Raw genomic sequence first — 17,172 nt, forward strand, 5'->3', positions numbered from 1 at the left:
ATTCACCTCATCACGGAAATGCTACTACAAACGTTAAGACTGGCTGAGGTGGGTGGGTTAAAACCCGCCTGTGCATCCATCCTTCTGGGAGGACAGGATTTCTCAAGGGGTTTTTTTTGAACAGGTACGAAAGTGTCTCTCATTTCAGTTTCCACAATGCAAACCAAACGGTTGAGACGGAAAAGTTTTGTCTAATATCTTGGATGACCTTGAGTCTAGATTTAGTCAACAAATGCTCATTGAGTCCTTCCTGTGTGCCAAGTGCCAGAATAACACACAATCCTGGCGCTCGAGTGGATCACAACCAGGCAGGGAGGAAGGCAGAAACGTGAACTCTAACACAGTATGAAAGGCCTAAAAGAAGGGAAGGGAAAAGTGCTATTTATGGGCACCGAGGAGTAGTGGATGGCATTACTTTTTTCCTGGGCAGGGCAGGAAGGCTTCACAAAGAAAGTGGAGGGCCTGAAGGATGAGAACACATCTGAAAAGGCTGGGCAGGCAGCTTCAGAGAATCTGAAAAGTGACACCACACCCAGTTTCCAGTTCCTGGCCTTGCTGCTAGATCTGGTAGCGCAGGATAATGACAAATGAATTGAGCACATTTCCTAGGTTCTCATTTTTCCAAGGGTCTCTGCCCAAGATTGAAATCAGGTTGGAAAACCTAAAACTTTAAGAGGAAGACAGTCAGGTCTTTTAATTTAGCACTCCAATTTTCCCTTACCTGTGGGCTTTCAGTAATAACATGCAAATTATCACGGCCCTACGGGAAGTTGGACACTTTTTACACTAAGATTAGAAACAATTATAATGATTGTGGGTATAAAATATGCCCTTCTAAAGTAAAAATGTTGTCCATTCCTCCCTATGCTTTCTCTCTCTCTTTTTATTTCCTAATATCTTCTACTTTTCCATTCTCTCAAGAAACATTATCACCTAAGTATTTTTTACCCAAGGGCATAAGCTTGAATATTCACAGACAATTTAAAAAATATAACACATGGGCTATTTTCATTGCCAAATGCAGCTGCAATTATGTATTTCTCTTGGACGTGTTTTATGTTATTAAAACTTGTAAATACTTTATCTCCCTCAAGTTTTCCAGCCCTCTGTTGGCAGTCTTTGCTTTTTCCTCTCTCTTTCTAAGAGTCTAATATAATTTTCTGAATACAGAGTCAGTAAACTTGGCTGCTGAGGGCTCACCTTCTCCCAGTTTAGTCTTTGAAGATAATATGATCTCTTTCCAACAAAAAACACCTTTGGCTTCTTGTATTTTGTTTATTTCCCTGCAGATGTCTTCCACTTCTCACCCTAAATCTCCGTGTTTTCTTTTGGCTCTCACATCTAAAATTCCTTTACCAGATCAAAAAAAAAAAAACCTATATTTAATGACAGCCTGTTATAAAGCATCCTTCACTGTTCTAAAGATAATAAAACTTGTCTTGATCACTAAGAAATAAATGTCAGTGATATCCCTAACCTCCACTTGCCTACTCACTATTTCAATTAAACAGACAGCTGGAAAGACAAAGCACTTCAATTGGAACCATCCTATGTTATAATATAATAAACAAAACAGAGACAGGGAAATGGTTCAATCCAGAAAATGGCTGTCACACAAGCCTAAGAATTGGCACTCGTGTAAAAGCTAGGCATGGGTCACCTAAAACCCCAGAGTGGGGGAGGAGGTTGGAGATGGATGAATCTTTGAGGCTCACTGGCCAGCCAGTCTGATCAAACGAGTGAGCTTCCAGCTCAGTGTAAGATTTGGTTTCCAAAAATAAGATGGAGAGCAACGAACGAGGTAAGATCTCCACTATCAACCACCAGCCTACACATGCCCATGCTTACACACTAAAGCAATATACAGTCCCCTTTGGGTTTATGGTCGACAGAGAGGCAAAACACTTAGTGTGCTACCCCAGAGTTGTTTTCAGCAAACCGGTAGTAAGAGATTAGGGTATTCTTCGTGTTGTAAACTAAATTATTGACAGACAGCATGTGCAGGGGCACACACCCTACTTCTGAGCCCCAACGTGAAAGAAGGGGTGATAACAGCTCCTCTCTCTCAAGGATGCTTCTGGAAATGTACCACTCACAGTCTGCTGATGGCACAAAAACATTTTTCTGTCCCAGGCAATTCTTTTTAGGCCAGAGGCTAACTACAATCTCATAAAGATTCTTGTTTTACAAACTTTTATCACTTTTTGACTCATGCTATTACATGCCACCGCACCACAGGAATCTGTAGTCCTGGGCCCCTGTGAAGATTTCCACAGAACCCTTTAGCTATCAGTGCAGACACGGTTTACTGGAAGAAGTCCTCACAGAGAAACGGATGCTTGCACTGACTTCTGGGAACAGCCAGGTTACCAATAGCTGGAGAGCTAAAGGTAGCCAGGCTGGGAAGAATGTGGAGGCAAGAGGAAAGGCTTTGGAGGCACCTGCAGTCCAGCTTGCGCAAAATTTTTGGCAAGGGTCTGCTAGAGGGGGAGGGTCAACCACAAGAGTGGGCAATGTGAAGAAGGAGCAAGGCAGGTGTCCACTGAGCCTCCCAGCATGCACTCAGTGCAGTGCACAAGCACAGACACAGACACACACACACAAAAACACTTCCTGGCTGCTTCCAAGACAGAGTTCTGGGAGCCAGGCCTGCAGACGCTCCAAGTTCTCCAGCTAGATGTCCCTCCCAAAAAAAGCAGGAAGAAACCCAAATAAAGACCCATTTATATACCACAGAATACAGGAAAACCTATCTTAGGCAAAAGCTTGAGTTTGTAAATTAACACCACCCACACCTCAATGGCTATTTTCATGGCTACTGGCTATTAATTATCTCGCAAGCTACACAAGAAGTGACAAGGTAAGGTCTGGAATAAGATTTAACTTTTGATACCATCATCTGAAGAAAAAGAATGGAGAAAGGGTCAGTACAATATAAAATAACCTACCCAGTCAGTAGCAAACTTTTAACAGTTTTATAGATTAAAGGAAAGAATTACTTGGGGGTGAAAATCAAAGTATTATAGAAACCTAAAAAGTAAGTTTTTACAGGTAGGGATTGGTAGCTTAAGAAACTGAAATCAGAGTCCGGGTAAACATGTCATAATCAGGTGCTGAGGTTTGTTGTTGTCTTGTTTGTGTTTTGATGTGCGCGTTGTATGCTATCACTTGGGAGTATACAACATTCAGGAGATTTATCAATGAATAAATGCTGACTGGAATGAGCCAATCAGCGTCATTCTGGAAGGCTGCCCTTGTAAATGTGGAATAGCCAGGAGACAAAGCAAGGTGATGCATACACTGCTGGAGGCCTTCACATTCTTTAGCATACTATATTCACCAAGTTTCAGGGCCACAGGCTCACATTACCAAGCCTTCGGTGGAATATGCAAAGGAACTTGCAAGTTTCTAGAAACTCCAAGAGGCAACTTTCCAAGCTTCAGAGTTGGCCTGTGCTTTGAAAACAAGTTGAGAGAAGTTGTGTCATGTCACAGAGAGACCAAAAGGCTCAGACAGTAGCTAATGCAGCTGGGAGCCTGGGCCATGCAGTATCACTTCATCCTTGGTACCTACCTGCTTCTGTGGCCCACCTCCCCCTAACTTTTGTGCACTATCAGTTATGTTTCTTTAAACTCAGTCTGTTCCTTAAGGAAACTCCCTGGCAAGTGAAAACAGCAGCAAAGGTAAAAGAATGCAGAGAATCTGGCTGCTGCCTGCAGTTATTAGGAAGAACAGCAATTACTCAGCTCTCCTCAGTGTCAGAGGCAGAAAGGAGCATGTGAATTGAGGCGAGTTTTGACCTGTCTTTGCCCAAGCTTCTCCCTCTGCAGTGTGTCACCTACCTCCCTCAGGCCCAGGATAACTGTAATAATTAACGAAGCAAATGAGAAATGGAGAAAGAATGAGAGCAACAGGCCAGTTTAGACTTGGGTGTAGATTAGAACACAGTGAACAGTGACAGATTGCAGGCCTTCAGTAAATGTCACTAATGTCCCTATAATGATGTTTTTGCTGTCACCGACGTGTCCCGATAAACTTCACCAGAACAGACTTCTTGTAGTTTTCCTGCTGAACCCTACAGTTCCCAGCACCTGCCTGAGAGTTAGGTAGACAGCCACTGTTCCTTCCCTAACTCTGTAAACACAAGGTCAGATCTGATCCTTGGCCAATACTTGAGGGTCAGAAAAGCTTAGATCTTATGACCAGAGAACAGGATCCCATCCGGAACCCCTGCATTCAGGTAGGTAACTGCCTAACTCCCTTTCTGGCAAACAAAGCCACGGATAGTTACAGGGTTTTAAGTCACTGAGCTGTTTGGATGATGAAGAAAGACCAGAAACCACTGACTACTTTTCTCCTTCAGCACACTGCTCCCATGCAAAAGAATGTGGTGATATTTACCCCTGTAAAAAGCCTCAAATCCTTTCTGAAACAATCAGGACATAAACAAATCCATTCACATATTGATTAAAATATGGAGTTTTATGGCCTTTCACTGTTAAGTCATAGGCAGTGGTAATGATTTCCCTAAAACTTATCTGAAAAGATACGAACTTGGCTTCTTCAACAGCATACAGCATTCCCATTCTCTTTTTAAAGCCGTTTAAAGATCCCGCTACTTTGATTTCCGGAGACAAGACTGGCTGAAACCCATGCCTTTACCTCATTTGGTTGATACCTTAAATGATAATAATAATAATAATAATAATAATAATAATAATAAACAAACAAGCTCCAAAAAGAGCAGAGGAGAAAAGACCTCCTTTTGGATCTGCAGAATCATAACCACTCATTCTGGGGGACAGGGCCCACAGCCCTCACGTGTAAGATTCTTGGCATAAAATGAGGCTGAAGGGGATCTAAATATTTCTTGCTGACGTCTGGCTCAGGTGGAACATCCTCCAGGCGGATTTACCGCTTTCTGGCAGGTCTTCTGGAATCTCAACGAGAGATGTCACAATTCTTCAGCATCCAGATGCCTCTGGTTTGATCACAGCTATGAACCCTTCTTCTAAGGTCTTTGGATTTCAAGCTAAGTACGTTCCCTCCAGTAAGCGGGGCTCTGCCAGCTCAGGTTTCATCCTGCCCTGCCAGAAATTCCTTTCTGTTTTGAATCTGAGATGTTTGTTTATGATATTTTTTTGTGAAATGCTAAACAAGACAGCAGCACTCTCTATTTACAGCTTACAACTTAAAATATAATCCTTGGATGGCTGGTTGCTAAAGATGTGGCTCAAACTTTTACAATAGTCTATTAAATCCTCAAGAATTAGAAATAAAACCTGACAGTCTTAAATACAGCTAATTTATTTATTTATATTACTTTTAAAGTTTTATTGTATGAGTGCTTTGTCTGCATACATATCTGTGTACCATATGCATGCCTGAAGCCAGAAGAGGGTGTCAGATCCCCTGGAACTGGTATGAGGAGATATCTGTGAGCCACCATGTGGGTACTGGGAATCAAAACCCAATCCTCTGGAAGAGCAGCCAAAGCCCTTAACCACTGAGCCATCTCTCCGGCACCTTAATTTCCTTTCTTACATACTCTTAAGACAAGTCCTCTCTGAATGTTTCAGTTTAGGATTTTATACTTGGGTTTGATTAACACTGACATAAAAGTAAGCCTAAAACTACGTTTGGTAGGTTTTTGGTGTTGTTGTTGTTGTTGTTTTGTTGTTGTTGTTGTTTTTGCTTGCTTGTTTGTTTCATTTTGATTACAGGTTACATGTTTGTATACTAACACCTCTGCTAAAAGACAGAGGGCATCTCAGTGAGAGGTATTAACAAAGTGTCTAGAAAAAAAAATCCAGTTTCTATGTTGTAAGGTTTGGGCTGTCCAGAAGAATCGGCTGTAACTTACTGGTCCAGGGATTTTGTCTCCATCAGGTTTTCTCTCTCCTTGCTCCACAGAACCAATATGAGGTATCTATCTTTGGAACTCTGTGCTAATATTTATGAATTAAAATGACACTCATTTCTAGGCAAGAAGGAAGGACTCATGGTTAAGATTTACCACACTGTGGGACCACACATACACTGGGAACCAAACAGAATGTCAGGCATCTAACAGTGAAATGTTCGTCCCTTTCTCTGTAACACAGACTCTCCAAAGACCACAGCAGGCCAATCCGTGGCCACCCTGAGGTACCTGTCACCTCAAAGGACACCACATGCAAGGCAAGGACCAGCAACAAGATAAACTCTGGCCCTGGGTCGCAGGGCAACAGGTACCTAGTCACCTTTTAAAAGGTATGAATTTGAAACAGTGTTTTGAAAGTAAGAACTTGGAAACACAGACCCAAGCAAACATTCACATCCCACCAAACTTCACAGGGCCTAGGAATTAGGGTTACCCTAGGCCAAACCAAGGAATACCTTGCTCTCAGTACTACAGAGTCATTTTCTCTGGGATAAACATCTGGGACCAGAATTAGCATCCTGAGCCCCCTGTTGAAAGAGAGTATGTGTGGAGGTGGTATGAATATAGCCAAAAGCCAACTTCTAAATTTATACACAGAGGAAGCTAACAAGAATGAGACTAAAAAGGATGCAAATTAGAATATTAGTTATTTAAAAAAATCTACTAAGGACAGTATTAGCATTTAAGTATAAACATATAATCTTACAATACTCATATCTATATAATCACCTACACCATACACACACACACACACACACACACACACACACACACACACATATTTGTTATCTGTAATCCTCTCTACAATTTACTTGACAGAAAGCTCCTGATTCTGCAGGCTTACATGAGAAAAATAAAGCCAAGGAAAACTAACCAACGTTGGTCTCACAGTTAAACAAACAAACCAACAAAAACTATCTGAGTCAAGATGTGAATATTGGTTTTAGCTAGGCTCAAAGACCCATTTAAATTGTTGTTAAACAAGAAGAATGAGATCAATGAGGAAAGAGAAGACACCCCCAGGGTGAGGCTGAACCATCCATTCCTGGTGGTCAGAGGCACAGTTTGAGGGCCCCTCTACCTGCTCAGTCCACCTCTATCTCAGGTGTCACTGCCTGGGCCCACAGGGAAAGAATGGCCCCAACCTTCCCTATCCACCACTAAACCACAACCTCTATGGGAACAGGGGCCCTATCTTATTCACTACAGTTGAAATACAATTGCCATAGTATGTGACAGTTTTCAGACACCCTTCTACATCAACTTCACACTGCAAAGGCTGACTGGGAATGATCCTGGGGCTAACCTTACTGGCTTCGTCTGAGAACAACACACTCCAGGATCCACCCCAGCCTTACTAAATGGGAATCTGCTCTGTTTGTTTAGGTGTGGGGTCAAGGCCTTCCACATGCTAGGCATGTGCTCTACCACTAACCTATAATCTCCAGAGGCCAAACCTGCACTTTTAATAGGCTCCCAGGTGACTGCGGGCCATTAAACTTTCAGAAGCCCAATTTTTACAAAAGAGGGTACGAGAATTTTATAACACAGCAACCAGACCCATAGCAGATGCCCATTAAATAATTTGTGGGCAGATGTTTCTCTGGTTAGTTGGGGCTCCCTAACTTAATAGGGAAACAAGCTGACCTAGAAAGTGGTTAAACTAGAAAGGAATGGACTGTTTAAACCTCGGGCTTTGAGGTTTCTATCAAGTACAGCAGACAGTGGGCCTGCAGTTCTGAAGGTGGTGTATGCGTGTGTGTGTGTGTGTGTGTGTGTGTGTGTGTGTGTGTGGTAGTTGAGCACCAGTGTGACACCACCCCTACCCCCAGCCCCATACACCTGAGGAGCTCCCAGTAAAATCTTCCAGGATATAACATAAAAGAAAATCTACGTGACCGGTTAGAATGAGTTTGGGGACTCCAACCTCTCCAGATGAAAGACTAGCCCACGGGGGTGGGGGGCATTGCTTAGATGTGGTATAAGTAACAGATCTCGAGTTTAACTGGCTGCACTTGTGCTGTTGTGGAGTGGCTGGGGACAAAGAATATGAACTCACTAATGACTGTCTACCTAAGAGTGCCACCTTCTAACTGGCAGCAAGGACGACGGACAGGAAAGTTAAGCGGAGCAAGGCAATGAGCCCAGGTCAGGTTGTAGCCTTGTTGGGTGTCGGCTGTAAGCCTCCCTGGTGGTTCCTGGGGACTAGGGAAGTTCGTAGCACAACCCTCTGGTAAACCTCACTAGTCAGGCAGGGAAGCACACCCTCAGAGGAGGATTCTACACCAGAAACCAAGTTCCTGGCCTTCACAGCCATCCACTAAAGCATGGCACTTCATGTCTTCATGAAATGGGGCTGGAGGAGGGAGATGGGGACTTCAATACGGACTTTGAAACTAACAAAGGAAACCAGAATCCTTTTTAAAAAATTTCACCTACGCGGGCCCCTAACAGACACTTAAGAGTTCTGTGCCTACCCTGAGGGCAGTGTTAAAGATGTACCCTAGTATGCCTCTGTCCATCAATGGAGGAGGGTCTACCTAGGGACAGAAGGTCCAGATCTTACCAGGCCAAGTGGCCAAGAGAAGCAACAGGGTGGGAGAAAATGATGATGGGAATACTGTTCATCAAGAGACACCTCCCAGTTCACTGCCCACACTTTGGTACTACTTAGAGCAAGCCAGAACAAAGAGAAAACCACAGAAAGAAGCCTGCCACTGTGAACTACAGCTAGCAAAGCATTAAGATTGCAGGCTCCTTCTCAAACGTTGGGAAACACTCTGACACCTTTATAGTAAGGGCTCTAAACAGAATAGGCAGGCTCCACCAAACATGAGCTCCTTCAAGCCTCGGAACCTGACTCTTATAGTAACAACTCATATCCATGTGCCCACAAGTGAGAACACAGAATCACACATCATCATCACTTACATGGAACTTACATGGTTCCAACCATCATTTTATTTTGTTTTGGCTTTTTGGGGGGTAGTAAGGGGGGGGTCTGTCTTGTTTATCTTGGCTGAAAGAAATGTACAGCAGTGGTCCTCAACCTTCCTAACCCTGTGGCCCTTTAACATAGTTCCTCAGACCCCCAACCACAAAATTATTTTCATTGCTACTTCATAACCGTAATTTTGTTATTGTTATGAATCATAATGTAAATATCTGATATGCGGGGTATTTGATATGCGAGCCCCCACAGGCGCTGGGACCCACAGATTGAGAACGGGTGTAAAGAATGGAGAATATCTATGACTGATTCGTAGCCTCCCTGACATCCTTCTACCCCTGTAGACTGTCTTGTGTAATGGAGAGGGGAAAAGAAAAACAGATGACCTAGTGATTGATTTCTGGGCAAAAGGAAGCCTGTTCTTTGAAAATGCTGCTTTGGAGAATTAGACCTCTAAGATGACAGGAATTCATGCCTGCTTGGCTACTCTAGAGTGGCTTCCTAAAATAATTAATTGGCCTATACTGAGATCTCTCCCAAGTCCTTATATGAAATGGACCGTCTAGAGCAGGGTGTAACAACTGTTAACAATGAACTCGCTTTGCCAGAAATGTCCACCTTCACTCTTCACCACCTCCCGCCCTACCTCCTTTACAGTTGAAGGCTTCCCTGTCATCTCTCCTGCTGGCACCATTTCCTGAGTTAAACACACCCACATTTTTCAGGAATTTCACAATTCATCTCTGGAATGTGTTTTGAATCACTCTTCAAAGAATGATATAGTTGTGCTAAGATGAACCCAAGTTTTTTTTTTTTTTTCCTTTTTCTCATTCCTTATCCTTTGGTCCGCCCACTTTCTGGGGTCACCATTTTATCTAAGTCTCCCAATTTCATATGCCTGCACCCTGCACCCCCAGACTCCCCCTGACTACAGGATAGTAACCAAGCCATGGAGAACCAAAACCCGTACCAAATCTCCCAACAGCTCTTATAAATGGATGCAATGTCCAGAGTTGGGGGTTGTTATCTTTTCATCATAAGCTAATGTGCCTGGGGCTGGAGGGATGGTTCAGAGGTGAGGGTGCTTGCTTCCAAACCTGCCAACCTCGGCTCTCTCCAGCACCCATAGGGTAGTAGAAGAGAACCAACTTCCAAAGTCCTCTGACATCCACACACAGTGGCACACTGCACACATACTCACTCTCACACACACCAGCACTCTCATACACACTCACATACTGTCGCAATCATTCACATTCATACACACACAAACTCTCATACACTCACACGCGTTCTTACTCTCGCACACGCTCACGCTCTTCACCCATACACACACACGTGTTATCAATGAACTTGACTTCTGCTCACAACTGTCCTCCCAACATAACTGCTTACCAGGTTCTCTGGCAGCTACTGTTAATCACGTGCTACCAGTAGCAAGCATCTCCATACCTGCTGCTTTTGCCTTTCTACTCTACTGTAGGCAACTCCTCAGTCCTTTGCCAGGTGTTGTGTGGCCAGCCTCCTTAACAGCGGCGAGGATTCTATAAGCCTGACAGTCAAGCTGAAGGTCACTTTGCCCTGTCATTTGTGTATGTACAGGGCATAGTTGGTCCTGTGCGTTTTGTCAATATTTACTCTGAGGAGGAATTAATTACTTCCTTGTTTACTTGAATTAGTTTCTCTTCCTGTACCCTGTTAACATGTTTTAGATGCCCTCTGCTTGCCTTTCTCCCTGGCATTACCTGAAGACTCCTGAGGCAGAGAATGAAAGCCACTTACTGCTCAGAAACAGTGCCTGGAAGCCTGGGTTTGAAATGTCTCCCAACTTCAGGACAGAGGTATTGGCTTTGCCCCACCTCTCCTTTATTTAATTTGTAAAAATCCATAGACCCTTAACTCCTGCTCCTCCCAGAGAGTAAAAAGGACATCTTTCATGTGGTTCATGCCCAGCCAACAGTTTTGGTATGTCTGCCTGGTACTGGGCCTCACTCACCTCGCATCTCCCACTCTCTCTAAGCAGGCCTCACTGCTACAGACTGTCCCTGAAGACAAGCAAATAAACCTTAACTTCACAGGGACACTCTACACCACAAAACCTTGCTCTCTGCTGTAAGTTCCCACCGCCCACTCTGAAGTTCTCCTTGCTGCCCTGTGAACCACTGTGGAAGGGAAGCTAAAGTAGTTAGGGAAACTGAGTTGTGACAGAGGTTTGAATTGGCAGTAGTTTTGAAGACTGAAAATTTCAGTTCTATCAAGGATGAGGCCACAGTCAAAGCTTCAGAAAAAGCTTGTGCTCATCTGCAGTCATGGACACCCGACTCTAACTCAGCACTGCTCTCCGGCAGAGCTCAAGTGTCCCTCCATTCTTACACTGCCAAACTGAAGGTAGCAGCTTCCTCTATCACCCTGAGAGGAAGGGTTGACCATGCCTCTACACCTTGCCCCACCCTACGCGAAGCATGAAGTATAAGGCCTCATTCCCTCATTCCAAATGCAGTCCTCCCTGTCCAATCAAAACATTCTTTCCACACAATCTCACTTCATCAGCTTTTAAGGCTCAGATCCCTTAAAGAGAGCTCCCATCCAGGCTTCTTCCCCAGAGGTTTAGAAGCCAAATCTGTTTCTTTGGATTGTAGGTGATTTCCCTGGAGACAGACGCTTGTCCAAGAAAACAGTCCAGCTAGGAGTCTGCAAAAGGCCAACAGGAAGACACAGTACATGAATGGGAACAGGAAAGGGAATTGCTCCCTCCTAAGGGGCACTCTTTAAGACTGAGAGGAGAGAAAACTTTGGATAACTGGCTCCATTCTCAGTCTTTCAAAGGTGCATAGTCACTAACTTAGGATTTATTTAGTAACCGTCTCAATGAATCGAGACAAGAAATCCCAGGATACATGTAGCTTGATTAACAGACTTGACTTCTAGTCTTTCAGAAATTAATTTTTTTCAGGGTTCTTCTTATGGCTAAGATTCTTCATGTATGTTTAAGGGTCACTGTGCCACAAAAACCTGAAACAATGAGCCACAAAATGCAAAAGGGTCCATTCTGGTTGCTGACCCAACTCATTTTGTGAACTGTACATAAAAACGTCACTTCCCTGCCCCAACGAAGTCTGTATGAAAATAACAAACATTTCTGCAAGTTGGCAAGCAGTGATATAAATTCATGCTTACGCCATGTCTTCGAAAGCCATGTCTTCGAAAGCAGGTGGATTAATCGTGTTTTTTAAACATGAAATACGTTTTCTAAATAAGCTTTCCAAAGAATTTTCATTAACAGATACAACCAGTAGGGGTCATTTTAGTGCAAAGAAATGCAGCACAAGGGACTATCTACATGAATAAAACATAGCCACTCCTATTCATGTGGGGTATGATAATAATACACACAAATTTCTGAATAAAAATGGAAACTGAGGGCAGCACTGTCCATTGAGAAATTTCATGCAAAGTTCCAGAAAAAAAATGAAAAAAAAAAATGGAGGCACCCTCTAGATAATCAGTGATGTGTAAAGGGTCTTCTAATCCTGAAAAGGGGCTCCTCAGCTAACTTCTGTGTTCCATGCATTTTATATTAACGTGAAAGTATCTGAAATTTTAGTCACAGTTGAAGATAACCATTACATCATGCCCAAAAATGCTGTCCCTTTTACCTTGGTTTCGTGATTTTAAGATTCTATTTGATTGCTGCTTTTAGTGAAGGAAGGAAGAAGGGAGGGAGGAAAGGAAAGAGGCAAGGAAGGAAAGAAGGAAGGAAGAAAGGGAGGGAGGGAGGGAGAGAAGGAGGGAAGAAGAGAGGTAGGGAGGGGAGCAGGATATGTTCATATCATTCAGCTGAAAACAGGCCTTCGACACGATTATGTTTCCAGAGAACACTAATTGAAATACAATCATGTCAAGCATTTTCAAGGCCAACACTTTGTGGCCCTGGTGTTACCGGGAGAAAGGTAGGCATGAGGGAAGTATCATTTCTGAGGAATGACAGGCTCCCTAACAAACTGCCAAAATCATGCCATACTGTGACACGGGATGCTGCTGCCAAAACAGTTGATTACTGTAAATGCTCCCTCAAGCATGCCCTTCACCAGAAACACAGGAAGAAAACAAGCAAGGGTCACACTCCCCAGAGAGAGCCTCCCAAAGCCCTTCTCACTGCCCTGCAGCTTCCACTGCTTTTTGGCCATGTTTCTTGATCTTTACAGATCTGTGGGAGGCTGGGTCTAGACAGGCATTCCTCGCGGCAGGTTTCAGAGAAGCATCTTCTACTCTAAGTCATTCAGAATGCCTAAAGTCAAAACACGTGAAATTCAATCAGTCTGTCTGATGACCATTTTCCCACAGTCTGAGAAACAAACCGCACTGTAAAAGGAGACCAGGGGGGGCCTTTTCTGTCCATCAGGAAAATGAGGTTTTGCTGGCACTCTCCTAAAAGAACACTGCCCTGCACTCATTACTGCCCACTAGCTTCCAAACCAGGAAGGCCTCCCGATTTTCCACAACTGTTCAAAACCTTACAACCGCGGGTAAAAATACATGTGTGTATTTAAAGAGTCACCACGGCACTGAAGCCTTTTAATACACCCATTTTTTGGCTTTAAGGTTGTCACCTCCTTTTTAGTATCCCAGTCCAACAAGCAAACACACACACACACACACACACACACACACACACACGACGTTTTATGATAACCCTGTGTCCCAGGGGCTGGCTGACAGCAGTGAAGGCGCAGGGCAGCTGTCCTGCCTTGTAGAGGAGCCCTGATCACTCACAAGATACCCCCGTAACAGCGTTGTGGGCCCAACCTCTGAGCTCTGAGTAGGGAGGGATCCCACTTTTAACCAACAATCCAGACCATTAGCAAAATAAAAGAACTCACTACGTTTCTCTAGACCTCAAACCCCAATCAGGCCCTTGAGGCATAAAGTAGAACCACAGGCAGCTGGAGGCCTACAGGGTCCAACAGTGCTTCCGAAACAGGGAGGCTCCACCTTCAACGCCCCCCCACCCTCAGCCCACCTCCACACCGCTTTGCACGACACGCCGCGGTGAAGCCCGCAGAGCAGGATCTGCTGTCAAACAAACAAAAAACCATCAGCACCAGCCCTGGAAACACGCGGACACTGGCTCTCGAAAGGAAACCTCATAGGGAGCCCTAACTTTTCGATCCAGGTGCAGCCCCCACCCACCCCCGCCAGCGGTCCAGAAGACTAAGCCTCTGGCCGTTTCCAATAGGCAAATAAAAATGGGTAACCACCATATGTAACTTATCTCCTGGGCTGACATATTCCGGAGCTGAAATTGATTTACTACGCGAGGGAGGAGGAAGGAGGTGAAGGAAGAGCGCAAAGAAAAAATAAGAGTCACACAGGGAGTGCAAGCCGGAGAGCGTCCAGGTCTACTGGGCTATCAGAAGCCGGCTCTACTGGGCTATCAGAAGCCGGCTGCGCGGACTGCGTGCAAGCCCCGGTGCCACACTGCGCTATGCGGGCAGGGCGGCAGGGGCGGACTCCCCGAGGGGCTCGCGCGTGCCAGCCTCCGCAGTGTCCCCCGCCCACGGCACCCCTGCCTGGAGCCGGGAAGGGCCACCCAGCGTTAAGCCCAAATCACCGCAGGCGTGCGTGTCTCCGCGGGGCGCAGAGGGGCTCACCCGCGCGATCCAACCCTGCCCGCCGCCGGGCAGGCATCTTGGGGCACCCTCGCGGGGACAGCGGCGGGCCCCTCCTCCCCAGGAGCCCCCCTCTCCTCTGAGAAAAGTCTCGGGCAAACTTTGTTTCGCGCGGGCCAGGTGGGAGGGGGCGCGCGGCGGGGCAGCCGTACCTTCGCAGACGCCCACTTCGTACTCGGTGATGGAGTCGCCATTGAGCGGGGGGCGGATGACACAGCGCAGCCCCCGGTCGCAGGCTCCGTGGAGCCCGTAGGCTCCACCGCAGCTCTCGTTCCTCTGGCGGGCGCACATGTAGCAGCAGCCGCAGACGCCCGGCACGATGCTCCCCGGGCAGCTCCGAGGCTCCTCGCACTTGGACTCGTCACAGGGCAGGCAGACCAGCGCCCGGGTGCCCGAGCGCGCCAGCAGCAGCAGCAGCCCCAGCAGCGAGACCGAGAGGTGCCCGCAGCCGGCCAGCCCCCTGCCCCCCGCCACCAAGTACATCCTCCTGCGCCGCCGCCTCCTCCTCGCAGCCGGGCCGGGAGCGGGGCGGGCGCCCTCCCCTGCGCGGGGCACACGCGCCGCCGCCGCACCCGCAGCCCGCGGTCCCCGTGCCCCCCTCGGGGCCCCCGGGGCGCTCCTCCCCTCGCGGGGCGAGGCCCCCGCCGCCCCTGCGGGCCGCGCCGACCCGGAGCCCACGAGCGTTGGCGCCAGCGGCAGCGGTGGCGGGTGGCTTCCCCTCCTCCTCCTTCTCCTCCCGGGCGGGAGGGGGAAAAGAGGGGGAAAAAAAGTTTCCTCGCCGCGGCTCCGGTTCAACCCAAACTTCTGGCGGCGGCGGTGGCTGCGCTCCGCTCCGGAGCAGGGCTAGTGGCTCCCCCTGGTCCTCCGCTAGGCTCCTGGTCGCCGGGTGAAGACGGACGGCGGCGCAGCCTCCGGGCCGGTCCCCGCCTCCCGAGCCGCCGAGTGGGCGCGGTAGCACAGCAGAAGGTCCGCGGCGTCCGCTCCGCGCGCCCGGCTCGCCTCTCTCCCGCGCCGCTCCTCCGGGCGCTTGTTTATGGCTGGAGCCTCCGCCGCTCCGGCTGCGCCCTCCCCCATCCTACCTCATCCTCCCCCCCCCCTCCGCCCTCCCCGCGCCGCGCGCTGCTCATTGGCTGCCCCCCCACACCCTCGGGCCGGCCGGCCTCCTCCCCTCCCCCTCGCCTCCCTCCGGGGCTGCCCGGGCCCTTCCTCCCTCCACGCCTCCTCCTCCTCCTCCCCCTCTTCTTCCTCCGCAGCCCGGAGGACGGAGCCGGCCCTGCGGCCGATCATCTGGGCTCCGGCCCGGGCCCCGGGAGCGCGCCGCGGCCGGGGATCCGAGACAGTCGTAGCGAGGCAAGTCCCCGCCGGCCCCGGGCCACGAGGGCTAGCCTTGGAGCGCCGGGGGCGGGACGGCTGCACCTCGGGGCTACAGTTTTGAGTTCAGAGGGTGGCGGGATCCCAGCCGGTGCGATTGCTGCAGCCTAGGCTGGGCACTGGCCGGATCGAACCTCAGGAAAGGGAAGCGAACGCGTGGAATTTCCGCAAACTGGACGAGAATCCATCTTCCACCGGAGCTGAGAATAGACTTTGTAAAAGATATTATGTAATGGAGGCTCCAGCGGAACTGGTGGTGGGTTGGAGTGCTTTAAATGGGCTAGGTAAATGTTCAGAGCCGGGACAATGCCGGGGAGGGCTGCGGCTTGAGTTGAATGTTAAGGATCCACATTCTGTGTGTCTTGTGCGGAGGTGCTGTATCCTGGGAGGGGTGACCGGAAAGTAAAAGAACTGAATCCTTCTCTCTGGAGTAAGGCTCAGTAATGGATTACAAGTCTTGACATGACGCTAGACTGGAAGTCTATGCATCCTTTTTGCCACCTGACACAGCCGTTTGCTTTTCACCCTCGGGAGCAAAAGAGGTGGGCTTTCCTTTCCCTCCTCCCATTTCTCTTCTTTTAAAATATTTATCGTGGATGTATTAATTAAAGAAGATGGGTGGGAAAATATTCTTTGTGATGAGCCAAGAGACAACGGAAGAGGAACTGCACGTGTGGAGGGTTTCTCTTCAATAGATTCCAGAGAAGAATCTCCCGGGGATGGCTCTGATCCCTGATCAGCATAGAAACCGTCTTTTCCTCGTTTCTTAGTGACCCCCCTCACGGGAGTGTAAATAAAATACATTAGCGCCCCCCCCCCCCGCCCCATGTGATCTGGATCGTTATGTAAAACAGGCCGGTGCTGGGGCAGGTGTGAAGTGGGCTGCCTGGCATGGCCTGGCTGCAGATAGGTGGCAGCCAGTTAGATCAGGGACATCATGACTAATGAACCAGAAGTTACTGGCACCAGTGTAAGGAGAAGGACACCAAGATGCCTTTGGAATCTCGTTTATGGGACAGAGTTGTACTCATGGTGAGTAATTTGGTTTAACCATGGTAGTCCTCAGCAACAACAACAAAAGCCAAAGTCGCCAGTGCAATATTCTCCTGTCAACGACATCAAAAACTGTAAACATTTACACTGAAGAGAGGAAATGTCTCACTGCTGAAGAAGGAGGGCATGGGGAAATTTCAGTACTGGAAAGGGGGAGTGAGCACCCCATTTTTCTTGGGGGTCATAGAGTGCAGTTAAGGTGACTA

General features: G+C 47.6%; 1 protein-coding gene across 6 annotated transcripts in view; it reads right to left on the reverse strand.

The window, feature by feature from the left end:
* The window catches only part of Crim1 (cysteine rich transmembrane BMP regulator 1), a 178,421-nt gene extending 162,817 nt beyond the window's left edge, over positions 1-15,604 (reverse strand). For 3 of the 6 annotated variants that reach the window (XM_021655027.2, XM_021655023.2, XM_021655024.2), the window contains exon 1: positions 14,695-15,604. In XM_021655027.2, coding sequence (XP_021510702.1) covers positions 14,695-15,025 — 331 coding nt within the window. In that variant the 5' untranslated portion in view covers positions 15,026-15,604. The remainder of the gene's footprint in view (positions 1-14,694) is intronic. The other 3 variants (XM_021655025.2, XM_021655022.2, XM_060364335.1) reach the window with 2 other exon arrangements.
* Positions 15,605-17,172: the final 1,568 nt, after the last annotated feature.

The sequence above is a fragment of the Meriones unguiculatus genome, chromosome 1 (assembly GCF_030254825.1).
Source record: "Meriones unguiculatus strain TT.TT164.6M chromosome 1, Bangor_MerUng_6.1, whole genome shotgun sequence".
Taxonomy (NCBI): Eukaryota; Metazoa; Chordata; class Mammalia; order Rodentia; family Muridae; genus Meriones; species Meriones unguiculatus.